Source organism: Pristiophorus japonicus, chromosome 5, assembly GCF_044704955.1.
Source record: "Pristiophorus japonicus isolate sPriJap1 chromosome 5, sPriJap1.hap1, whole genome shotgun sequence".
NCBI lineage: Eukaryota > Metazoa > Chordata > Chondrichthyes > Pristiophoridae > Pristiophorus > Pristiophorus japonicus.
In genome coordinates, this window is record NC_091981.1 from 161,953,653 (window position 1) to 161,980,730 (window position 27,078).

General features: G+C 44.6%; 1 protein-coding gene across 6 annotated transcripts in view; it reads left to right on the top strand.

The window, feature by feature from the left end:
• Window positions 1-27,078, top strand: part of LOC139264489 (cytoplasmic dynein 1 intermediate chain 1) — a 532,713-nt gene that overhangs the window by 396,229 nt on the left and 109,406 nt on the right. For all 6 annotated transcript variants that reach the window (XM_070881048.1, XM_070881047.1, XM_070881049.1 and 3 more), the window contains one exon: window positions 26,677-26,823. In XM_070881048.1, coding sequence (XP_070737149.1) covers window positions 26,677-26,823 — 147 coding nt within the window. The remainder of the gene's footprint in view (window positions 1-26,676; window positions 26,824-27,078) is intronic.

Genomic DNA, 27,078 nt, shown 5'->3' on the forward strand with positions numbered 1-27,078 from the left:
ATGCATCTGTGACAGGTAGATTGGTGAGGACGAGGTCAAGTATGTTTTTCCTTCGTGTTGGTCTCCTCCCCTGCGGCAGACCCAGACTGAGAGCTATGTCTGTCAGGGCTCTGCCAGCTTGGTCAGTAGTGGTGCTACTGAGCCACTCTTGATAATGGAGCTTGAAGTCCCCCACCCAGAGTACATTTTGTTCTTGCTACCCTCTGCTTCTTCCAAGTGTTTTTTTTAACATGGAGGAGTACTGATTCATCAGGTATGGGAGGGTGATCAGTGATCAGCTGGAGGTTTCCTTGCTCATGCTTGTCCTGAAGCCATGAAACTTCATTGGGTCTGGAGTCAATGTTGAGGACTCCCAGGACCATTGTATACCACTGTGCCACCTCCTCTGGTGGGTCTATCCTGCCGGTGGGATAAGACGTACCCAGGGATGGTGATGGAGGAGTTTGGGACTTTAGATATAAATCTAACCACAAAAAAATGTTAACTTCCCTCCATTCCCTTTCTAAAGGTAGCCATTGGATGTGAAAATCCAGAAGATATAAATGTCCTTTTAAAGAAATTTAAAAAAGAAACACTATCCATTCCTAAAATACTGGGTCAATTAACAGCTTAAAAATGTATTTACAAAGATGCTAACTGGTGGCAGTGGTAAAATTATATAGAAACCACACTGCATTTGGAGTTAGTCAAACACTAACTCACTTGTCATACAGATCATCATGAGAAGTCTTTGAAAGAAGAATTAGGTTTGTAATACATTAACTGTAAAAATGATAAATGCAAAATAGCATGAAACATTATTAATAGCAAATTGATAGCAAATTCCAGCTTGGCATTGTTTATTGCAAAACAATTACAGAAAAAAAAGAAACAACAAACAACTTCCTGTGCTGACTAAGTGCAATCTTGGTGAATCCTGACAGGTGGTCTGTAGATTTCAAGAACTGATGGATTCAAGGTCTGGCAATAAATAAGATTGGTGTGAATGTTCTTCAGGAATCGTAGCAGTAAGCTCATGAGTAGAATTGTGGTTCGATCATTGACAGTACATACAGAAGACTTCTTGACCTTTGAATAAAGTGACAAGAGCTGTGTTTGTAAAATGATGGATATAGGGCAAAACTTTCAACTTTGGCAGCGGTATAAAACTGGCAGTAGCCGTCATTCTGAAGTTTGTGGAAACGAAAATCGGGTGGGGTGTTTAACAGGGAGCAGCTCCGCTACTGATCCATTTTATGTTCCCATTGAAGTGAGTTTCACCCATACATTCAAAATGTCTGGTCTGTGCAGTTTGGTTTAATTCAGCTCCCCGGTAGCAGCTGAGAGAAAAGACATCTCTCCAATGTGTGTTCTTTCTCTGCAGAATTCAATACATCTCGTTGTACCATGTTGTCTTATAACTAGAAAACTGATTGCACTTAACACAATAAATTATAGCTCTCCCTTTGAGAATTTGTGCTGTGGTTCAGAGAAGTCATTCCCACTTTCCTGGAATTCTCCTAGGAGTAATTTACTTCCTGTAGTTGGGAAATGGTAGGTGAATGTTTTGCACTTTTGATTTAATATTATGAACCAAGGAAGTCTGAGCAATTGGGCAAGTTGCTCCCAGTTCATGGGACCCAGCTATAGAGTCAGGAATAATATAGCACATCAAATCACATTGTAGTGCAGATAGAAATTTTTAACAGTGGTTAGAGATGTTGCTGAAATCCAGGAGATCTTTGACTTGTAATGGAAGAGCTTTCCAAAAGTAGTGTTTGGTTGGGGTTTGCACAGGACTGGTTCTAACAGGTTGATGTCAAATTGGGCAATATTATAGATATTAAGCAAGTCCTAGCAATAATGGCAGCTCCGAAATATTCCTTGTTTTTAAAAGCTCCTCGTCATTACAGAGCTTGCAGTTATAGCAAGCAGTAGAAATGCCTTGCAGAGAAGGGTCTGCGTATAGAAGCCTTGTCAAGCTCTGAAAGTGGAAATGCAACAATTGATTCTGGATACAAGCTGACCACTCATTTGGAAGCAAGGCCAAAAGACGCAAGAGTTCCATAGTCTCCAGACGACACTCCTCTACTCTAAGGAGGACAGTCCCAGTGTCTTCAGTCTCTCCACATAACTGAAGTCCCTCATGCTTGGTATCATTCGAATAAATTACCTCTGCACCCTCTCCAAGGCCTTGACATCCTTGATAAATAAGACTCAATAAACTGTCCTGGGCTCCCATTTTGCATTTTCAATTGTTTGAATAGCTCTTTATTGTAATTCAAAGCTGATTGATCTCGATTATTGGTTGGCCCTAGTGCTTCTTCTTGAACGATTGGAGTCAATGTGGTGAAGGTGCTCCCACAATACTGCTAAGGAGGATGTTCCAGGATTTCAATCCAGTAACGATGAAGAAATGGCGATATATGTCCAAATCAGGACATTGTGTGACTTGGAGTTGTTGGTGTTCCCATGCACCAGCTGCCTTTGTCTTTCTAGGTTGTAGAGGTCATGGGTTTGCAAGGCGCTGTCAAAGGAAACTTGGCAATTTGCTGCAGGGCATCCATTGAAGCCATGATATGCAGGTGGTGAAGGGAGTGGATGTTTATGCTTGTGGTTGGGGTGCCAATCAAGCATTACTGAACCAGCATTATGTTGGCCAGAGTGCCCTGATTCTTTATAGCCATGGAAGTCCTAGTGGAACAAGTGAGGAGTAGGAAAGACGTCCTCTTTCCTTCATATGACCGACAGGAGCCCTGGAAAATTAGCCCATGGCAGTGGAGAGATGTGGCTGGGCAGACCAGTGCCAACAGCATAATTCCGAGGACCAGCCTGGAGTGCAGGAAGAAATGTAATGACTTTACCAGGTCGCAAAGGTAAGACCTCTCCACATCTCTCTCTTACTCTCTACACAGCTCTGCAACATGAGACTTGTGCCCCAGCACTGACAATCTTTCCCTTCCCCTCTTCCAATTACAGCAAGACACTTCATTACATCTCTTGCTGTTTTCACTCACGCATTGAACACCTGCTACACCTCTCACAACTCTCTCTTGCCCAAATTTGCTGCTGCTTCCTCTTAGCACGCACAGTGTTGAGCCGTCTCAAACCCCTCAGAACTCGTCAGTAGGGTACACGCTCATCCACTCCCATTCTTCTTGCAGGAGAAGCTGACACACAATCAGAGGGGGACCTCAAGAATCAGAGGAGGTCCCGCTGCATTGCAAATTTTGACTCCAATGGAGGATACTGGCGCCAACATCATTGGCAGAGGGAGTACATGCAGCATTGGAGATAGCGAAGCAGGGTGTTTTGGCATTTATCTTTTTCCTTTTCCCGTTTCTTTTTCCACAACTCTCTCGATGATGCAATCACATGCACGACAAACTGAGGCTTCATTGTACTACCACTGCTATTGTTTACCCTTCCCGTTACTTGCTTACCTTGTGCCTCTACCCTTTTCATAGGTTCTTTGGACTCTGGGCTTGCAGCCACACAGATTACACCCTCACTCAGTCTTGTCTTTCAAGCACCAGTAAAGAAATTGGCACCCCAATGGAATAGATAGTCAATTAGAGGGGTCTGCACAGGGCGATTCACACAGCACAAGTAATCAGGTATAAATGGAACGGGCACGGCAGGAAACAGCTGAGCAGAGGGCAAGCTTAGGTCTGAGCTCTACTGAAGAGGATGCATATGCAAATTTTGAGGGCTCAGTTTTCAAAAGAAAAATACTTTGTGCCTCAGCACTCGCTGAATACATTAGCCTTTCAGGGAGTGTCCACAACATGTCCGAGCTGGTGGAGGAGTCCACTACCAGCTTGTGTGAGGTTCTGGAGCATGGCACGGACACTCTGGCCAACTGTGGAGGTGGTCACCTCAATGATCACTGTTTTATGCACTCCTTGCAGGAATCTGTGGAACCAGCAGCTGCATTTCTCACAGATGCTTGTACTGGGTGCATGCAAGCTCTACTATCTCCTCATCATTGGGCAGACTGGGAAACAGAATGGATAGAGGCTTTAATCAGTTCATGAATCTCCTGCAGTCTATTCCGCAGATCAGTAGTGTTATGTATGTCAACTTTATAATAGTGTAAGACTTGCCACCGGGGGCGCACCTGTTGGAGACTCAAGGGTCACCTGCACATCTCGTGCAAACAAGTATAAAAGGGTGTCTGCCATGCTGTTTCGACACTCTGGAGTTTGATTAAGGAGACTAAGGTCACACCAGTTTGAGCTTACAGCATACAATCCTGTGGAGTTATTCTGACATAACAAGTAGGATTGATGAATTGCAGCCCAATAGCAGAGGCTGTTGTGCAATGATAATGGAACATGTTGCCTTCACTCACAATGGCAGCACATCTGAACCCTTGTCCACCTCCTCAATCAATGCCTGCCCTGGTGCCAGAAAGCCAACTAGGAAATTACTGCAGTCTGCAGCCAATCCCAAGCTCCTATTTCCAACAGTTGTGCTGGTTGCCTAAATTGAGGTGCCTAAATCTGAACAGGCAGATCTCCAGCAGCAAGTCAGTGGCTTTTTCTCCAATTCTTGTTTACAGACATAAATGGGGCACTGTGAGACAAATATCGGTCCAGCAGTGTCCTACAAACCTTCGTACTCCACTTATCTTTCGACGGTGACATTGAGGAACTTCGCTAAAGGATAACTGGGAGAGTCATTCCCGGTTTCTGTGTGCATTTGTTTTTTTTTTAAAAAGTGCACGTTAAACGTTTTTCAACAGTCTTTGTTTCAGCACAAAAGATTTTTTTTTATAAGGATTAAAAGATATTACTTCATGCAGGACTGCAGGGAACCTGTAGGTAGGGTCACTTCATCTTATCTACTCAGCTCAATGACTCCACACATTCATTCAACCTGCCATTCATCCAATTGGTTTGTGGGTGTTATCAATAGAGGATGCTGGTCACTTGGTCTTATTTTTCACAAAATATGTTTGTTGACAGCGACAGCAGTCTATCTCTGGCTTTAAGATCTTCATATGTGCTAACCTGATGGCTTGCTAATCAGAGTGCTGCACCTGGAGTCATCCAAGCAGCATTGTTTTGAACAATTCAAAATATTTATTCACCATCATGCACTGCTGCAGACTCTTCGAGAGGCAAATTTTGTCCTATTGAACATTATGACAACTGACTGTGTGAACAGATTACATGACTTGCAAGTAAGATGATGGTGGAATGAGGTCCAGAGCCCTCTGTACAGATGTTTTGCAGATGGGCACTGGTACAAATGGGCTTATGGCATTTGGCACTGTGTGGATCAACAAAACCATTAACTAATCAAGTGGCATAACTTCCTTCGTAAGTATGTGTTCAGTTGTTAAATGTGTTTATGCAATAATTCTTACAATTAGGATAATTTATATTTTCTGCACCCCTGCAGTCGACTTTCAATCTTACAGATGAAAAAGTGTCTTAAAATGGTGTTTCTTTCAGCTCCGCTCTCCAAGAACACACTGGTTTAACAATGTTTCCCAGCTTCTTAACTGACCTGTCAATCAAACAAAGCAGTGTTCTGATGTGCAGCCAGAGCAGTAACTAACCCCACATTCCATTTCAGCAATGATACTCTCTAGCCTTAACGAGAGTCTACTTTCCATGTTGCTGTTCTTAGAAATCAATGTATCCTTTGATTTGTAATGAGCATTGCTTCCGAAGGTTAGCTGCCATTTAAAATATATTAAACGTTTTACGTATTGCATGCATTTCCTGTGCTTAAGAGAAAGTGATGTCATGCTAATTCCATCATGCCTGGGTGTTGGCTTTAAACTGTAAAGTATGTACATACACTTACCATTGTACTTGCCTTTTATTGCTTCTAAAATTAGTTCGCGCTATGCTCCATAGCACCCCACTTCATGTACCCTTGTACATGGCCTCTTTGATCTTCCAAAGGCCTTTGACACTGTCAACCGCGAGGGTCTATGGAGCATTCTCCATTTCGGCTGCCCTCAAAAGTTCATCACCATCTCCACGACGACATGCAAGCCGTGATCCTTACGAACGGATCATTACAGACCCAATCCACGCCGGACCAGGGTCAAATCAGGGATAGTATTAAAGCCAAGGAAATGGCATACAAATTGGCCAGAAATAGCAGCGAACCTGAGGACTGGGAGAAATTTAGAACTCAGCAGAGGAGGACAAAGGGTTTGATCAGGGCAGGGAAAATGGAGTACAAGAAGAAGCTTGCAGGGAACATTAAGGCGGATTGCAAAAGTTTCTATAGGTATGTAAAGAGAAAAAGGTTAGTAAAGACAAACGTAGGTCCCCTGCAGTCAGAATCAGGGGAAGTCATAACGGGGAACAAAGAAATGGCAGACCAATTGAACAAGTACTTTGGTTCAGTATTCACTAAGGAGGACACAAACAACCTTCCGGATATAAAAGTGGTCAGAGGGTCTAGTAAGGAGGAGGAACTGAGGGAAATCTTTATTAGTCGGGAAATTGTGTTGGGGAAATTGATGGGATTGAAGGCCGATAAATCCCCAGGGCCTGATGGACTGCATCCCAGAGTAGTTAAGGAGGTGGCCTTGGAAATAGCGGAAGCATTGACAGTCATTTTCCAACATTCCATTGACTCTGGATCAGTTCCTATCGAGTGGAGGGTAGCCAATGTAACCCCACTTTTTAAAAAAGGAGGGAGAGAGAAAGCAGGGAATTATAGACCGGTCAGCCTGACCTCAGTAGTGGGTAACATGATGGAATCAATTATTAAGGATGTCATAGCAGCGCATTTGGAAAATGGTGACATGATAGGTCCAAGTCAGCATGGATTTGTGAAAGGGAGATCATGCTTGACAAATCTTCTGGAATTTTTTGAGGATGTTTCCAATAAAGTGGACAAAGGAGTACCAGTTGATGTGGTATATTTGGACTTTCAGAAGGCTTTCGACAAGGTCCCACACAGGAGATTAATGTGCAAAGTTAAAGCACATGGGATTGGGGGTAGTGTGCTGACGTGGATTGAGAACTGGTTGTCAGACAGGAAGCAAAGAGTAGGAGTAAATGGGTACTTTTCGGAATGGCAGGCAGTGACTAATGGGGCACCCCAGGGTTCTGTGCTGGGGCCCCAGTTGTTTACATTGTACATTAATGATTTAGACGAGGGGATTAAATGTAGTATCTCCAAATTTGCGGATGACACTAAGTTGGGTGGCAGTGTGAGCTGCGAGGAGGATGCTATGAGGCTGCAGAGTGACTTGGATAGGTTAGGTGAGTGGGCAAATGCGTGGCAGATGAAGTATAATGTGGTTAAATGTGAGGTTATCCACTTTGGTGGTAAAAACAGAGAGACAGACTATTATCTGAATGGTGACAGATTAGGAAAAGGGAAGGTGCAACGAGACCTGGGTGTCATGGTACATCAGTCATTGAAGGTTGGCATGCAGGTACAGCAGGCGGTTAAGAAAGCAAATGGCATGTTGGCCTTCATAGCAGGGGATTTGAGTACAGGGGCAGGGAGGTGTTGCTACAGTTGTACAGGGCCTTGGTGAGGCCACACCTGGAATATTGTGTACAGTTTTGGTCTCCTAACTTGAGGAAGGACATTCTTGCTATTGAGGGAGTGCAGCGAAGATTCACCAGACTGATTCCCGGGATGGTGGGACTGACCTATCAAGAAAGACTGGATCAACTGGGCTTGTATTCACTGGAGTTCAGAAGAGTGAGAGGGGACCTCATAGAAACGTTTAAAATTCTGACGGGTTTGGACAGGTTGGATGCAGGAAGAATGTTCCCAATGTTGGGGAAGTCCAGAACCAGGGGTCACAGTCTAAGGATAAGGGGTAAGCCATTTAGGACCAAGATAAGGAGAAACTTCTTCACCCAGAGAGTGGTGAACCTGTGGAATTCTCTACCACAGAAAGTAGTTGAGGCCAATTCACTAAATATATTCAAAAGGGAGTTAGATGAAGTCCTTACTACTCGGGGGATCAAGGGGTATGGCGTGAAAGCAGGAAGGGGGTACTGAAGTTTCATGTTCAGCCATGAACTCATTGAATGGCGGTGCAGGCTAGAGGGGCCGAATGGCCTACTCCTGCACCTATTTTCTATGTTTCTAAACCGGGTTGCGTCACCGCACCCAACCCTCTTCTCAATCTTCCTCGCCATGTTCCATCTCACACTCAACAAGCTCCCTGCTGGAGTGGAACTAAACTACAGAACCAGTGGGAACCAATCAACCTTCGTCGTCTCCAGGCCAGATCCAAGACTACCCCAATCTCCGTCGTCGAGCTACAGTACGTGGACGATGCCTGCGACTGCGCACATACAGAGGCTGAACTCCAAGTCATAGTCAATAAATTCACTGAGGATTACGAAAGCATAGGCCTTACACTAAACATCCGTAAGACAAAGGTCCTCCACCAACCTGTCCCCGCCACACAGCACTGCCCCCCCCAGTCATCAAGATTCATGGCGCGGCCCCGGATAACGTGGACCACCTCGGGAGCCTCTTATCAACAAGGGCAGACATTGACAACGAGATTCAACACCGCCTCTAGTGCGCCAGTGCAGCCTTCGGCCGCCTGAGGAAAAGAGTGTTCGAAGACCAGGCCCTCAAAACTGTCACCAAGCTCATGGGCTATATTAATACCCGCCCTCCTGTATGGCTCAGAGACATGGACCATGTACAGCAGACACCTCAAGTTGCTGGAGAAATACCACCAATGATGTCTCTGCAAGATCCTGCAAATCCCCTGGGAGGACAGAAGCACCAATGTGCAGAGAGCATGCAGAAACCAAGCGCAGGCAGCGGAAAGAGCATGCTGCAAACCAGTCCCATCTACTCTTTCCCTCAACGAATGTCTGTCCCACGTGACAGGGACTGTGGCTCTCTTATTGGACTTTTCAGTCACCTAAGAACTCAATTTTAGAGTGGAAGCAAGTCTTTCTCGATTCCAAGGGACTGCCTATGATGATGATGATGAGCACCACCCACTTCACGAACCTCATTGGATCCCCTCCCACTCCCAGGTTCTACTCATTGGTTGCCTCCTTCACTACTATCTCACACCTCAGCTGCCCATCCTTCTAGCTGGCGCTCTCTTTCTTCTCCACAAGAACTGTTGCCTCTCTCCACCAGTTTCCTACCACTGAGCTGGGAAGCTGGCAGTTTATCTGTTAAAGTACATGTTACACTTTAATGCACAACAGTTATCATTTTTAAAGCTGAGCACCCACAGCAACATGGCATGCTGGGGATGTAGCAGTTGGAGTTAGATATCTGGTATTTAGCAGTGCCTGGTAGAGGGTTCTGGGGTTTGGTTGTATTGGGAATGGTTCTGTTCTCTGCTAGCCCAGGGAAACAGCTCTGGACTATGGTAGCATTTGGAGATGAACCTGAGCTTTGACAGAACAGGGGTGAGGACCTAGAGTTTGGCAACACTGTGCCAAATTCCCTGGTATATGTTGGTATCTGAGGGGGGAATATGTTCGCATGTGTTTGAGTTCTTTAATGTCTGGCTTCGAGTTTCCCACTTTACTTGGCATTTGATAATCAGGTTTTGAGAATCCCAGATCCGAAATATGAATTTATTCAATTGCTTATAATTAACTAGCTTGAAAATATCACTAAGAATTCTAGGAGGAGAAATTGCTCCTTGAGGTGCCTGTTTTCTAGGCAGCAAAAGACTAATTTTGCGTGGCCATGTCCTGTGCCCCAAGGACGCATGGCATATATCCAACGCCATATTGGCCTCTGCCGATGTTCAGGCACCCACCTTAAACAAGCAGTAGGCCTCTTGCATAAGTTAGAGGCGTCTAACACCTGTTTAAGGAACCTTTCAAGAAATTGGACAGCAGGCCAGCAATGCTCGGGTTTTACAGTATTAGTTGCAGCCTAATCAGTGGCTGCCAACAAATAGGTCCATTTTTTTACATTATACATGTATGTGGAGCAAGGAGGAACAGCAGTGCTCCTCCTGGCTCCACAGCACCCCTGAGGCTGCTGCTGACCCACGCTAGCCTCCCTCCCATACCCTTCTCCTCACTCCCACCCCTCCCCCCACGACCTACTTGAAGGCCATTGGGAGCGATGCAGCCGGCCCAAATTGGAACTCTTCAAACCAACAAGCGGTTGTGCCAGGTGCCGGCCGCCTTCCGATATTCGCGCTGGTCTCCGCCTCCTGCCTCTGCTCAGCTGCTGAAACCATCATCCATGCCTTTATTACCGAAGGCATCTGTTGCAGTCATGCTGCCTGTTTTGTGCCCTTCAACAGGTGCTAACCAATTTCTCCTTGGGTGATGGGCATAGTTGTAACGACATGTGAAGGATTCAAATTTTAGCAAGCTCTTCATGTTTTTGGTCATAGAATTAATAAATGTTAAAAGACATGCCATCTTGCACCATATTTATGCATCTTTCCTTTGAACACAGGTTCAAAGAGGGAAAATTCACTACTTTTAATCACATAACTTTAGTATTATATAGTCTTGTATTTTCTGTATGAGGCCTTTTCTAAAATCTTTATTTCAATTTCCATGTAAGTCCAGTTGTTAGAGTATGTTGGTGGTCTTTCTTCGATCACTTATATGTGGGTAATGCCAACTTTAAGTAAATATCCCATAAAGTTTTCCATGTTTTAAAGGAATAGTTGACAGACACGATCGGATTAATTGAATCCAATAAAAAGATATTTCGTCAGAATGTTGGGATTCTATGCACTAAGCAGCCCTTCAGACCACATCAGGGAGATTCGTAGTTTCTCTGATTTTTTTTTTTAACCGAGTAGTAGCCACAAACCATCTGCATCCTGTCTAATCTACCACCCTCTCTTATTTTATCCTGGTGTGGTCCTAGTTCATTGAAGGATGTGTCCATCTATATAAATGTTGTGTGTAGCATGTGCAGATGTAAGCTCATCCCTTCCTCCAATCTGTTGCATCAGTGGAAAGTTACTGAGGATGAACCCTCCCCAACTCCAGATAAGTCATTTGACTCCAGTTACATTCATTTGAATGTGTTTTTATAATAAAACCTCAAACAAGTTAAAGAGTGCATTCACCTTTTTCTGATGTAACCTTGAAAGCAAAATTGGTGCATACTATATGTAATCCGACCTTCCTTAAATATAGCCAGCAGGCACAGTAAGCATATATGTCAAACTACAGAACCTGGATAAGCTGTAAAACAGCTTCACAAAAAAAGCTGGCAACTCAAAACCATGTGCAATTGAGAAAACACCCTGAATAAATGCTTGTGACCAAGGCCACTGCTTCGAAGCCACAAAATAAGTTATTTTAATTTTATTTTTTCTAGGAATTTTTAGTGTTTTGGAATCAAATTGTGCAAATTAGTTTGTTTTTCTTTGAAAATAAACCCACTAACCTCAAGAATGACATACAAAGAGAAATAGCAACAGTGGGAGTGGAAAATGAACGTGTCATGACTTAAGCTAAAGGAAAACCCAATATTCTATCTGTTCGATTATGGTGGGGCCGGGGTGGGGTGGGGGGGTGGCAAGCGGAGAGAATGTAGTACACAAAAAATGCTGTCGTTGCAGTGATGGGTTTAGACCTTTTTGAAGGGGATAGTGAAGTCTGATGGTGCAAAACCATTTCCAGGCAGGGTCTGCATGGAATATTCTGCCCAAGGAAATTTTTCTGGGAATTTATTGATGCTAGCAGATTTTCCATCATGTTACAGTTGATAATGAGAGGAGATTTGATAGAAGTGTTCAAAATCATCAGCGGTCTGGTTAGAGTAGAGAGAGAGAAACTGTTCCCATTGGCAGAAGGGTCGAGAATGAGAGGACACAGATTTAAGGTGATTGGCAAAAGAACCAAAGGTGACATCAGAAAAAAACTTTTTACACAGTGAATGGTTAGGATCTGGAATGCACTGTCTGAAAGGGTGGTGGAGACAGACTCAATCACTGCTTTCAAAAGGGAGTTGGATAAGCACCTGAAAGAAAAACATTTGCAGGGTTATGGGGAAAGGGGTGAGGGAGTGGGACTAGCTGAAGCACTCTTGTGGAGAGCCGGCACGGGCTCGACGGGCCGAATGGCCGCCTACCGCGCTGTAACCATTATATGATTCTAATGCTATTTTATCAGAACAGGAATGTTGTATCATGAAAAATACAATGTATTATTCTGCTAAGGCGGAGCTTTGTCTCTTTAAAACAACAAAGTAAAATTGCTGTTAAATAAACAGATTCTGAGGTTATAATGTAATTGTTGTTTGGTGAGGGAACCAGACAGATTGGAAAATGTTTGTAACTTTCAAGCTCCAGGTCAGGAACAATTAGGGCTCAATTTTCCCCAGTTCTCTGCAGCATCTTTTTTGGCGCGTGCCGCTTTTTTTGGCGTAAGTTTAAAATATCCAAGTTTCCCCAAAGTTTCTGTGCCAGCATAACTCAGTTACGATTTTTTAAGGTTAGTTTTTTTTTTGCGTCATAGGGGGCGTAACCTGATGTCTGCGCCAGTTTTCACATTTAAGCAAATTTGGCCAACTTACATTTTTCCTAGGACGGCGTATGTGACCACTCCCAAAAAACCTCTGGACACTTTAAAAAAAAACAACGCACGTTAAAAAATCGGCCATTGTTTTTAGGTGAAGTTTTGGAGGGAGTCAAGACATTAAATGTGTGCATCATGAAGCTTCATTTTTTCAAACTCAAAAGGGAGAAAATGGAAGTCTAATGCAATTCTTTCATTTTAGATTTTGTTCAAAGTATCCGACCATCTCGCCAGGCTCGAGGGTCAGAGCATCAGCCGGCAGAATTGTTCTCTCGCCCGGATACAGGCTTTGGGGTTTCACTTCAAAAGAAGCATGATGGGATGGACGCCGAGCCCCTGTGCCCAGGCGAGGGAGCAATTCTGCCGACCGACCCTCGAGCCCGGTGAGGAGACGTTCGATCAGCGGTGGAGTGGTACTTTGGGAAAAAAAAAAATCAAAAATTAAAGAATTGCATTAGACTTTGTTGCCCCAAATGTCTTAATTGAATGCCTAGCTTCCTGTTCGAAGCAACCTATTGCGCATGCCAAGTTATGGTCCATACTAGGGTGTCGACCTTGGGGAGAGAGAGAGGAAAGAAGCTTTAAGTCCTTTGTCCTGCTGTTTTGAGCTTCTTGCAAAGGTACAATTTAATCATGGGGGCAATATTGACAATGCCATACCTCGTGCAAGCCTCTGCATGATGGTGTTGCGGAGGAGACAATTGATTCGACATCATCGCATGAGGAGCTTCAGAGCACGTAGGATGATGGGCAGGAGACCTTGCCCACATCGGGTATATCGAGACAGTCGTTCATACCTGCACCTGAGTGATGCAGACTGTGAGAAGGCTGCGTTTCCGCAAAGAAGTTGTAACCGAGATCTGTGACTGAGTAAAAGCAGCCCCCAACCTAAAAGCGTCAGGAGGATTACTTTGTCAGTTGAAGTGAAAGTTCTGCTGCACTTTCATTTTATGCATCTGGATCATTCCAGGCCACAACTGGGGATGTGTGCACCATTTCTCAACATGCAACACATATCTGCATTCGGCAGGTGACTGCTACATTTTTTGCCCAGAGGAATGACTACATAAAGTTCCCCATGATTGCCCAGGCAATGCGTGATAGGGCTGTGGGCTTTTCCACATTGCTGGCTTTCCAAAGGTGCAGAGCTGCATTGATTGTAGCCACGTCACCTTGCGAGCACCTTTGGAGGATTCTGAGATGTACAGAAACAGAAAAGGCTTTCACTCCGTGAATGTGCAGCTCATGTGTGATGACATGCATCGCATCATATCAGTTGATGTCAGCTACCCTAAGACCACCCATGAAGTGTTAATCCTCCGCGAGAGCGCTATATCTGCTATGTTTCAGCAGCAGCCAGAAGGGCAGAGCTGGCTGCTGGGAGACAAAGGTTATAAGAACATAAGAAATAAGAACAGGTGTGGGCCATACGGCCCCTTGAGCCTGCTCCGCCATTCAATATGTGATCATGGCTGATCTGATCATGGACTCAGTTCCACTTCCCCGCCCGCTCCCCATAACCCCTCATCCCCTTATCGCTCAATAAACTGTCTATTTCTGTCTTAAATTTATTCAATGTCCCACCTTCCACAGTTCTCTGAGGCAGCGAATTCCACAGATTTACAACCCTCAGAAGAAATTTCTCCACATCTCTGTTTTAAATGGGCGGCCTCTTATTCTAAGATCATGCCCTCTAGTTCTAGTCTCTCCCATCAGTGGAAACATCCTCTCTGCATCCACCTTGTCAAGCCCCCTCATAATCTTATACGTTTCGATAAGATCATAGAAACATAGAAAATAGGTGCAGGAGTAGGCCATTCGGCCCTTCGAGCCTGCACCACCATTCAATAAGATCATGGCTGATCATTCCCTCGGTACCCCTTTCCTGCTTTCTCTCCATACCCCTTGATCCCCTTAGCCGTAAGGGCCATATCTAACTCCCTCTTGAATATATCCAATGAACTGGCATCAATAACTCTGCGGCAGGAAATTCCACAGCTAACAACTTTCTGAGTGAAGAAGTTTCTCCTCGTCTCAGTCCTAAATGGCCTACCCCTTATCCTAAGACTGTGTCCCCTGGTTCTGGACTTACCCAACATCGGAAACATTCTACCCGCATCTAATATGTCCCGTCCTGACAGAATCTTGTATGTTTCTATGAGATCCCCTCTCATTCTTCTAAACACCAGTGTATAAAGGCCCAGTTGATCCAGTCTCTCCTCATATGTCAGTCCAGCCATCCCGGGAATCAGTCTGGTGAACCTTCGCTGCACTCCCTCAATAGCAAGAACGTCCTTCCTCAGATTGGGAGACCAAAACTGAACACAGTATTCCAGGTGAGGCCTTACCAAGACTCTGTACAACTGCAGTAAGACCTCCTTGCTCCTATACTCAAATCCCCTAGCTATGAAGGCCAACATACCATTTGCCTTCTTCACCGCCTGCTGTACCTGTATGCCAAATTTCAATGACTGATGAACCATGACACCCAGGTCTCGTTGCACCTCCCCTTTTCCTATTCTATCTTCGCGTTTTTGCCCCCAAAGTGGATAACCTCACATTTATCCACATTATACTGCATCTGCCATGCATTTGCCCACTCACCTAACCTGTCCAAGTCACCCTGCAGCCTCTTAGCGAACCCTCACAGCTCACACCGCCACCCAGTTTAGTGTCATCTGCAAACTTGAGATATTACATTCAATTCCTTCATCCAAATCATTGATGTATATTGTAAAGAGCTGAGGTCCCAGCACTGAGCCCTGCGGCATGCCACTAGTCACTGCCTGCCATTCTGAATAGGTCCTGTTTATCCCGACTCCCTGCTTCCTGTCTGCCAACCAGTTCTCGATCCACGTCAGTATATTACCCCCAATACCATGTGCTTTGATTTTGCACACCAATCTCTTGTGTGGGACCTTGTCAAAAGCCTTTTGAAAGTCCAAATACACCACATCCACTGGTTCTCCCTTGTCCACTCTACTAGTTACATCCTCAAAATATTCCAGAAGATTTATCAAGCATGATTTCCTCTTCATAAATCCATGCTGATTTGGACCGATCCTGTCACTGCTTTCAAATGCGCTGCTATTGCATCCTTAATAATTGATTCCAACACTTTCCCCACCACTGATGTCAGTCTATAATTACCCGCTTTCTCTCTCCCTCCCTTTTTTAAAAACTGGTGTTACATTAGTTACCCTCCAGTCCATAGGAACTGATCCAGAGTCGATAGACTGTTGGAAAATGATCACCAATGCATCCACTATTTCTAGGGCCACTTCCTTAAGTACTCTGGGATGCAGACTATCAGGCCCTGGGGATTTCTTGGCCTTCAATCCCATCAATTTCCCGAACACAATTTCCCGCCTAATAAGGATATCCTTCAGTTCCTCCTTCTCACTCAACCCTCGGTCCCCTAGTACTTCCGGAAGGTTATTTGTGTCTTCCTTAGTGTAGACAGAACCAAAGTATTTGTTCAGTTGGTCTGCCATTTCTTTGTTTTCCATTATAAATTCACCTGAATCCGACTGCAAGGGACCTAAGTTTGTCTTCACTAATCTTTTTCTCTTCTCGTATCTATGGAAGCTTTTGCAGTCAGTTTTTAATGTTCCTGGCAAGCTTCTTCTCATACTCTATTTTCCCCCTCTTAATTAAACCCTTTGTCCTCATGTGCTGAATTCTAAATTTCTCCAAGTACTCAGGTTTGCTGCTTTTTCTGGCCAATTTATATCCCTCTTCCTTGGATATAACACTATCCTTAATTTCCCTTGTTAGCCACGGTTGAGCTACCTTCCCCGTTTTATTTTTACTCCAGACAGGGATGTACAATTGCTGAAGTTCATCCATGTGATCTATAAATGTTTGCCATTGCCGATCCACCGTCAACCCTTTAAGTATCATTTGCCAGTCTATTCTAGCCAATTCACGCCTCAAACCATCGAAGTTACCTTTCCTTAAGTTCAGGATCCTAGTTTTTGAATTAACTGTGTCACTCTCCATCCTAATAAAGAATTCTATCATGTTATGGTCACTCTTCCCCAAGGGGTCTAGCACAACAAGATTGCTAATTATTCATTTCTCATTGCACATCACCCAGTCTAGGATGGCCAGCTCCCTAGTTGGTTCCTCGACATATTGGTGTAGAAAACCATCCCTAATAAACTGCAGGAAATTCTCCTCCACCGCATTGCTACTAGTTTGGTTAGCCCAATCAATATGTAGATTAAAGTCACCCATGATAACTGCTGTACCTTTATTGCATGCATCCCTAATTTCTTGTTTGATGCTGTCTCCAACCTTATTACTACTGTTTGGTGGTCTGTACACAACTCCCATTAGCATTTTCTGCCCCTTGTTATTCCGTAGCTCCACCCATACAGATTCCACATCATCCAAGCTAATGTCACCTCTCATTCATCTGAATTCCAATGAGTAGAGGCCCAACCTACTCAACCTTTCCTCATAAGTCAACCCCCTCATCCCCAGAATCAACCTATGAACCTTCTCGGAACTGCCTCCAAAGCAAGTATATCCTTTCGTAAATATGGAAACCAAAACTGCACGCAGTATTCCAGGTGTGGCCTCACTTGTATAGCTATAAAAGACTTCCCTGCTTTTATACCCCATCCCCTTTGCAATAAAGGCCAAGATACCATTCATTGGCCTTCCTGATCACTTGCTGTACCTGCATACTATCCTTTTGTGTTTCATGCACAAGTACTCCCAGGTCCCGCTGTACTGTGGCACTTTGCAATCTTTCTCCATTTAAATAATAACTTGCTCTTTGATTCTTTCTGCCAAAGTGCATGACCTCACACTTTCCAACATTATACTCCATCTGCCAAATTTTTGCCCACTCACTTAGCCTGTCTATGACCTTGTGCAGACTTTTTGTGTCCTCCTCACACATTGCTTTTCCTCCCATCTTTGTATTGTCAGCAAACTTGGCTACGTTACACTCAGTCCCTTCTTCCAAGTCGTTAAGATAGATTGTAAATAGTTGGGGTCCCAGCACTGATCCCTGCGGCACCCCACTAGTTACTGGTTGCCAACCAGAGAATGGCCTCACCACCTGGCTCATGACGCACCTACGCATAACCCGGATGGAAGCTGACTGGGAATACAACATGTCGTACATTGCGATGCGCAGCATAATAGAGAGGACCATTATTATCTTGAAACAGCGTTTCTGATGTCTGGTCCATTCCGGAGGCGAGTTGCAATACTCCCCTGATATTGTCTGTCAGTTCCCTGTTGTGTGCTGCATGCTGCATAACTTAGCCATCATGAGGCAGCAGCAGCTGGTCATAGAAGACCCACCTGAGGTGAGAGTGGCTGATGAGGAGGATGATGCAGATGACGAGGAGGATGAGGAAGCCATGCAATTACCTGAATCCGGAGCAAGTGCCGGTGGAGCTTAGGGAGTGTCGTGTTGGGCATGCGGACAATGTGGCTCGCCCAACTGAGCTGGTTGAGAGTGGTAAGTGCTTTGATGCTGGGGATGTTGGCCTGAGTGAGAACACTGATGTTGGTCTGTCTATCCTCCCAGTGGATTTGCAGGATCTTGCGGAGGCAGCGCTGATAGTCTTGACTGCGCTGAAGAATCCTCGCACGTCATGGTTGTTCGCCAGCTGCTGGATCTCCTGTGCTTTCTCCATCCACTATTTATTCTTTAGGTCATTTTGGTAGGAAGAATAAGGCCACATATTCTTGGAAAACAAAGAGTCCAAATAGAGTAAAAGAGCAAAGGGAAGTGGGGTACAGATACACATATCACAAAAATTGGAGATACAGGTTAATACGACTATTAAAATTAGCAAACAAAGCATTGGGATTTATTTCTAGAGGGATAGAATTGTAAAGCAGAGAAGTTATGTTAAACTTGGTTGAACCATACGTGGAGTACTGTGCATAGTTCTGGTCTCCATTATAAAAAGCATATAGAGGCACAAATTACCGGAATGATTCGAGAACTGAGTGGTTATACCTATTAGGAAAGATTGAACAGGCTGGGGCTCTTTTCTCTGGTAAAGGGGAGGCTGAGGGGGTGACCTGATGGTGGTCTTTAAGAATATGAAAGGGTTTGATAGGGTAGATGTAAAGATGTTTCCACTCGTAGGGAAGATAAAAACTAGGGGTCATAAATAAAAGATAGTCACTAATAAATCTAGTAGGGAATTCAGGAGAAACTTCTTTACCCAGAGAGTGGTTAGAATGTGGAATTTACAACCACATGGCGTAGTTGAGGCAATTAGCTTGGATGATGTGGAATCTATATGGGTAGAGCTGCAGAACACCAAAGGGCAAAAAACGTTAGTGGGAGTTGTGTACAGACCTCCAAACAGTAGTAGTGATGTTGGGGAGGGCATCAAACAGGAAATTAGGGGTGCGTGCAATAAAGGTGCAGCAGTTATAATGGGTGACTTTAATATGCACATAGATTGGGCTAACCAAACTGGAAGCAATACGGTGGAGGAGGATTTTCTGGAGTGCATAAGGGATGGTTTTTTAGACCAATATGTCGAGGAACCAACTAGGGGGGAGGCCATCTTAGACTGGGTGTTATGTAATGAGAAAGGATTAATTAGCAATCTCGTTGTGCGAGGCCCCTTGGGGAAGAGTGACCATAATATGGTGGAATTCTGCATTAGGATGGAGAATGAAACAGTTAATTCAGAGACCATGGTCCAGAACTTAAAGAAGGCTAACTTTGAAGGTATGAGGCGTGAATTGGCTGAGATGGATTGGCGAATGATACTTAAGGGGTTGACAGTGGATGGGCAATGGCAGACATTTAGAGACCGTATGGATGAATTACAACAATTGTACATTCCTGTCTGGCATAGAAATAAAAAAGGGAAGGTGGCTCAACCGTGGCTATCAAGGGAAATCAGGGATAGTATTAAAGCCAAGAAAGTGGCATACAAATTGGCCAGAAATAGCAGCGAACCTGGGGACTGGGAGAAATTTAGAACTCAGCAGAGGAGGACAAAGGGTTTGATTAGGGCAGGGAAAATGGAGTATGAGAAGAAGCTTGCAGGGAACATTAAGACGGATTGCAAAAGTTTCTATAGATATGTAAAGAGAAAAAGGTTAGTAAAGACAAATGTAGGTCCCCTGCAGTCAGAATCAGGGGAAGTCATAACTGGGAACAAAGAAATGGCGGACCAATTGAACAAGTACTTTGGTTCGGTATTCACGAAGGAGGACACGAACAACCTTCCGGTTATAAAAGGGGTCGGGGGGTCTAGTAAGGAGGAGGAACTGAGGGAAATCCTTATTAGCCGGGAAATTGTGTTGGGGAAATTGATGGGATTGAAGGCCGATAAATCCCCAGGGCCTGATGGACTGCATCCCAGAGTACTTAAGGAGGTGGCCTTGGAAATAGTGGATGCGTTGACAGTCATTTTCCAACATTCCATTGACTCTGGATCAGTTCCTATGGAGTGGATGGTAGCCAATGTAACCCCACTTTTTAAAAAAGGAGGGAGAGAGAAAACAGGGAATTATAGACCGGTCAGCCTGACATCGGTAGTGGGTAAAATGATGGAATCAATTATTAAGGATGTCATAGCAGTGCATTTGGAAAGAGGTGACATGATAGGTCCAAGTCAGCATGGATTTGTGAAAGGGAAATCATGCTTGACAAATCTTCTGGAATTTTTTGAGGATGTTTCCAGTAGAGTGGATAAGGGAGAACCAGTTGATGTGGTATATTTGGACTTTCAGAAGGCGTTCGACAAGGTCCCACACAAGAGATTGATGTGCAAAGTTAGAGCACATGGGATTGGGGGTAGTGTACTGACATGGATTGAGAACTGGTTGTCAGACAGGAAGCAAAGAGTAGGAGTAAATGGGTACTTTTCAGAATGGCAGGCAGTGACTAGTGGGGTACCGCAAGGTTCTGTGCTGGGGCCCCAGCTGTTTACACTGTACATTAATGATTTAGATGAGGGGATTAAATGTAGTATCTTCAAATTTGCGGATGACACTAAGTTGGGTGGCAGTGTGAGCTGCGAGGAGGATGCTGTGAGGCTGCAGAGCGACTTGGATAGGTTAGGTGAGTGGGCAAATGCATGGCAGATGAAGTATAATGTGGATAAATGTGAGGTTATCCACTTTGGTGGTAAAAACAGAGAGACAGACTATTATCTGAATGGTGACAGATTAGGAAAAGGGGAGGTGCAAAGAGACCTGGGTGTCATGGTACATCAGTCATTGAAGGTTGGCATGCAGGTGCAGCAGGCGGTTAAGAAAGCAAATGGCATGTTGGCCTTCATAGCAAGGGGATTTGAGTACAGGGGCAGGGAGGTGTTACTACAATTGTACAGGGCCTTGGTGAGGCCACACCTGGAGTATTGTGCACAGTTTTGGTCTCCTAACCTGAGGAAGGACATTCTTGCTATTGAGGGAGTGCAGCGAAGGTTCACCAGACTGATTCCCGGGATGGCGGGACTGACCTATCAAGAAAGACTGGATCAACTGGGCTTGTATTCACTGGAGTTCAGAAGAATGAGAGGGGACCTCATAGAAACATATAAAATTCTGACGGGGTTAGACAGGTTAGATGCAGGAAGAATGTTCCCAATGTTGGGGAAGTCCAGAACCAGGGGTCACAGTCTAAGGATAAGGGGTAAGCCATTTAGGACCGAGATGCGGAGGAACTTCTTCACCCAGAGAGTGGTGAACCTGTGGAATTCTCTACCACAGAAAGTTGTTGAGGCCAATTCACTAAATATATTCAAAAAGGAGTTAGATGAGGTCCTTACTGCTAGGGGGATCAAGGGGTATGGCGAGAAATCAGGAATGGGGTACTGAAGTTGAATGTTCAGCCATGAACTCATTGAATGGCGGTGCAGGCTAGAAGGGCCGAATGGCCTACTCCTGCACCTATTTTCTATGTTTCTATGTTTCTAAATAGCCTCAAATACATGCCTTTAAGGGGAAGCTAGATAAGTACATGATGGAGCAAAGAATAAAAGGCTGATGGAGTTCGATGAAGAGGGGTGGGAGGAGGCTCGCATAGAGCACTAGCACTAGCTGAGCTGAATGTCCTGTTTCTGTGCTGTACATTCTATGTAATTCAACAAATGATGTGTCAGCAAAGCCAGACATGTTAAGGGTCTAATTAGAGAGGAAAACAAATAATATTGAGGGAAGAATATATGAAACTAGCTAAAATTATTGCCTCTCACCCTGCCCCAAGATAATTTTGGAAAACCTCCATATAAGAAATTTTGACTTTTATTTTAATAATCGTTCCTTGATGTTAGATAAATGACAGTAAAACATTTCTGGAGTCATGGATATTTGTTCTAAAAATTTTAATGGATGTGGAAAAATTAAGGCCAAGAAATTTGGGAGTGCAGTGCTGGCCATTGAGGCCAGTTTTGAAGGAAAAAAAAGCAACTGCCTCGCTATCAGCGAGTCACATAGCAGCTGGCATTTTGGGCAGGTCATTACCAGCCATTCCCAGTGCTCGCTGGAAATATTTAGATTAGGCAAATTATGACGTCAGTGACTGTGGAACACTCACTTGATGCTCGATCTGCTATTTTCACTTACCGTCCTGTGTTACCAGCTGACCAAGCGTTCAGTTGCAGGAAGGAGCCTCCAACAGCGATATTTAAAGGGATCATCATTAACAGCTTGTGTAGCTGACATGGTTTTTCAACTAGACTGACTCTGTGTATCCTTCTGCAACTCTTGCAGCTTTCTAAACTTGTTTCAAGTTCCTGAGATGACAGGGAGTGTTGGTGTAAGTTGAGAATGGCTTCATTCTCATTTAAAGGCTTCTGCTCACAACACCTGTTCACAGTCTTGGGGGCTCTACTTCTAGTTCTCTCTCAAGCTCCAAGCTCGAGTATCTTCATGGACAGTGCATCTAGAATGGGGATCTGCTGCCTTGCTCCTCCTCCCCTCCTCCTCCTCCTCCTCCTGAGGTGGTCCTGCAATCCTTGGTGACGAGGGCTGCACCTTCATGATGGCTAAGTTGTGAAACATGCAGCAGACCACCATGAAATGGGACACCCGCTCTGGCGAGTACTGGAGGTCTTCTCCCGAGCAGTCAAGGCAGCGGAAACATTGCTTCAGCAACTCAATGGTCTGCTCGATAATGTTCCTGGTGGCAATCAAGCTGTCATTGAGAGTATGGGTAGGAGTGGTGGGGTTGCAGAGGGGCGTCATCAGCCAGATGGACAGCGGATAGCCCTTGTCTCCGAGAAGCCACACTCATCTTTGACATGGTGGCTGGAAGATTCCTGGCACACCGGAATGACGCAGGATGAAGGTATCATGACTGTTGCCAAGATAGCGGGCACTAACCATCATGTGTTGTGCGTGGTCGCACAACAACTGCATATTAAGTGAGTGATCACCTGTGCGGTTCCGGAACATCTTGGGATTGGTACGCGGTGCCCGGAAAGTCACGTGGGTCCTGGAGTTGCCCATCATTTCCACCGTGGAAATCAACGCACCTAGCATTTTGGTGTGCATGGCCATCGTCATCCTTCTGAACGGCGTTCCATCGAGGTCATCCTCTGAGTCCTGTGTAGCAGGAATCATGTGTGAACTTGCCCTCCAGGGAACTGACACCCGAGCTACCCTTTACCCCAGCCTTGTTGCAGCCCACTTGTGCAGATCTTGCCTCTATATACTACCCTCTACATTCCACGCAGTCTCAGTTTCTGAGCTGATGTCTGCGAGTATCGGATGCACTGACGGTGTGTCGTCGTAGTCTTCTCCTTCATTCTCCTCCCCAGCATGAGGGACAGGCTGCCCTGCTGGCAGTTCTTGGTTACCTGAAAACAGAAAGGCACAAGAGTTGGGTTGTGGGGAGGGGGAGGGGAAGGGGGGAAGCAAGATATCCATGCATACACCATCAGCAGCTTGTAAGTGAGAGGAGATTGTAGAATGGGGTGGGGGGAAGTGGGAAGCGAGAAGAAGGATTAGGAATGACCATACCATCATTGTTAGCAAGGGCTTCAACTTCTCCTGTTGCTACAGCCTCTGTTACTGCCCCTCTAATGATGCTGAGCACGGACTCACCCAGTTGGCTTGGCCACCTCCTGTCTGCCGTCGTTCCTGACGGTAGAGAGCCACCTTTGCCTGCTAGAGAAAGGGAAGTGTGTCAGTGAGTGTAGTGCAATATGTTTGGGTGATGTGTCTATCACAGTTGACTAGCTTTCAGAGTGAGAGATGTGGGTGTGAGCGTTGCAGCAGTGGTACGGTTGTGAAGGTGAAGTGAAACCATGACTATGAGTGGTGATGGGTAGAGATTGTTGGTAGGTGAGTGATGGAGGTGTGGTGCATTGAGCAGCGTGTGAGGCTTGTGATGCAGATGGTAAGATATGGCATTTGCTAAAGCCTTCACTCACCTTGACCCGCCATGTGAAGTCATTGAACTTCTTTTGGCACTGTATACATGTCCTTGGCATGACACTGGTGGCCGTGACATGACGTAGGTAGCTATAAAAACTGACTGGTAAAGCTTCTAGAGATATGTGAAGAGAAAAAGATTAGTGAAGACCAACGTAGGTCTCTTGCATTCAGAATCAGGTAAATTTATAATGGGGAACAAAGAAATGGCAGACCAATTGAACAAATACTTTGGATCTGTCTTCACTAAGGAAGACACAAACAACCTTCCGGAAATACTAGCGATTCGAGGGTCTAGCGAAAAGGAGGAACTGAAGGAAATCCTTATTAGTCAGGAAATTGTGTTAGGGAAATTGATGGGATTGAGGGCCGATAAATCCCCAGTGCCTGAAAGGCTGCATCCCAGAGTACTTAAGGAAGTGGCCCTAGAAATAGTGGACGCATTGGTGATCATTTTCCAACATTCTATGACTCTGGATCAGTTTCTATGGACTGGAGGGTAGCTAATGTAACACCACTTTTTAAAAAAGGGAGGGAGAGAGAAAACAAGGAATTATAGACCGGTTAGCCTGACATCGATGGTGTGGAAAATGTTGGAATCAATTATTAAAGATGAAATAGCAGCGCATTTGGAAAGCAGTGACAGGATCGGTCCAAGTCAGCATGGATTTATGAAGGGGAAATCATGCTTGACAAATCTTCTAGAATTTTTTGAGGATGTAACTAGTAGAGTGGACAAGGGAGAACCAGTGGATGTGGTGTATTTGGACTTTCAAAAGGCTTTTGACAAGGTCCCACACAAGAGATTAGTGTGAAAAATTAAAGCACATGGTATTGGGGGTAATGTATTGACGTGGATAAAGAACTGGTTGGCAGACAGGAAGCAGAGAATCGGAATAAACGGGTCCTTTTCAGAATGTCAGCCAGTGACCGGTGGGGTGCCGCAGGGTTCAATACTGGGGCCCCAGCTATTTATAATATACATCAATGATTTAGATGAAGGAATTGAGTGTAATATCTCCAAGTTTGCAGATGACACTAAGCTGGGTGGCGGTGTGAGCTACAAGGAGGATGCTAAGAGGCTGCAGGGTGACTTGGATAGGCTAGGTGAGTGGGCAAAATGCATGGCAGATGCAGTATAATGTGGATAAATGTGAGGTTATCCACTTTGGTGGCAAAAACAGGAAGACAGAATATTATCTGAATGGTGACAGATTTGGAAAAGGGGAAGTGCAACGAGACCTGGGTGTAATGATACATCAGTCATTGAAGGTTGGCATGCAGGTAAGCAGGTGGTGAAGAAGGCAAATGGCATGTTGGCCTTCATAGCTAGAGGATTTGCGTAAAGGAGCAGGGAGGTCTTACTGCAGTTGTACAGAGCCTTGGTGACGATACACCTGGAATATTGTGTTCAGTTTTGGTCTCCTAATCTGAGGAGACCATAATCTTGCTATTGAGGGAGTACAGCAAAGGTTCACCGACTGATTCCCAGGATGGCAGGACTGACATATGAGGAGAGACTGGATCGACTGGGCTTGTATCCACTGGAGTTTAGAAGAATGAGAGGGGATCTCATAGAAACATGTAAAATTCTGACGGGATTGGACAGGTTAGAGACAGGAAGAATGTTCCCGTTGCTGGGGAGTTCCAAAACCATGGGTCACAGTCTAAGAATTAGGGGTGAGCCATTTAGGACCGAGATGAGGAGAAACCTCTTCACTCAGAGAGTGGTTAACCTGTAGAATTCCCTACCGTAGAGAGTTGTTGAAGCCAGTTCGTTAGATATATTCAAAAGGGAGTTAGATATGGCCCTTATGGCCAAAGGGATCAAGCAGTATGAAGAAAAAGCAGGAAAGGGGTACTGAGGTGAATGATCGGCCATGATCTTATTGAATGGCGGTGCAGGCTCGAAGGGTGAATGACCTGCTCCTGCACCTAATTTCTATGTTTCTATCACCTGCCAGAGCCTTCTACTGGTAGCCTTGGATGACTTCCTGCCACCCTGCAGGAACAGTACATCCCGCCTTCTTTCAACTGCCACTACCAAGGCCTCAAGTGCAGCATTAGAAAACCTTTTTGCTCTCTCTATGGGTTGTTGTCCCATGGCTTCAGGCTTCAAAGATGCTGCTGCAACAAAGCATCTCCCGTTTAAGTAGTGCAGAGAGCATAGGCCAAACATTACTGGCCATTAAACAACACCTGATATTGATCCACCTGTTGAGCGCTAAGTCAATCAGTGGCGCATTTAGCGCGGAGATTAGCGCTGTAATCATTATAATGAGCCAGCAGCACTAATTTTGCGTGCTGCTTGGACCACTTTCATTGGGCACAGGCAAATGGTGCTGGCCTTTGACATCACCTGTTTTTGGGTCTTATCCAATTTCTCGGCCCAACTCTTTAATCTGAGTTAAAGTTGTATTGAGTCTAATTTAACATTGATCTGGATATTAACTAAACTAATTGAGGACAATTTGGTGCAAATGCTGACATGTTAGTTTGTAAACCATCTTGGTTCCAGCAGGTGGAATAGTTACTATATCAGATAATAGAATCCAGTGCTTTTATTTTTTGAAGATGCTGCAAGAAATGGGTATGGAATGATAAATAGAGTGGAGGAAATAAATAACTCATATCATTTATTTTTAATGCAAGGCCAAAAGACATCCTGTAGCTGGAAGCATCATTCTCATATTTTAAAATAATCTCTCTAGTTTTTCCCCAATGATCTCTGCTAGGGCTTGTTAATATTGAGTTATGCTGAATGAATTATAGTCCTATTAAATGACCCCAATTGGAACTAATTATTTTTCAATGTATTGGTTACATGCAGTCTCCTGTAATGTCGGTGTGCTTTGCCCGATTTCATCCGAACTTGGTAGTCGGTGGTACATACTCTGGACAAATTGTTCTATGGGACAACCGCAGTCACCGACGAACTCCAGTTCAACGGACACCTCTTTCTGCTGCTGCTCACACTGTAAGTAAAATATTCTTATACCTGCATGTATTATTTGAACTTTTTTACTTCCCCATTCCAATTCATTTAGTAAATAATTGTGTATGTATTTGTTGAATGACACAGAAAATTATAACACCATTTGGCCCAACAAGTCTATGTTGGTATAAATCCTCCACATGAGCAGTAGGTCTAATTGCAAGTGTTTGCCCTGTTTATTCGGCATGTTGAGTATAGTTTCACATTCCTCAGATTAAATTTCAAAATTAGTATAAT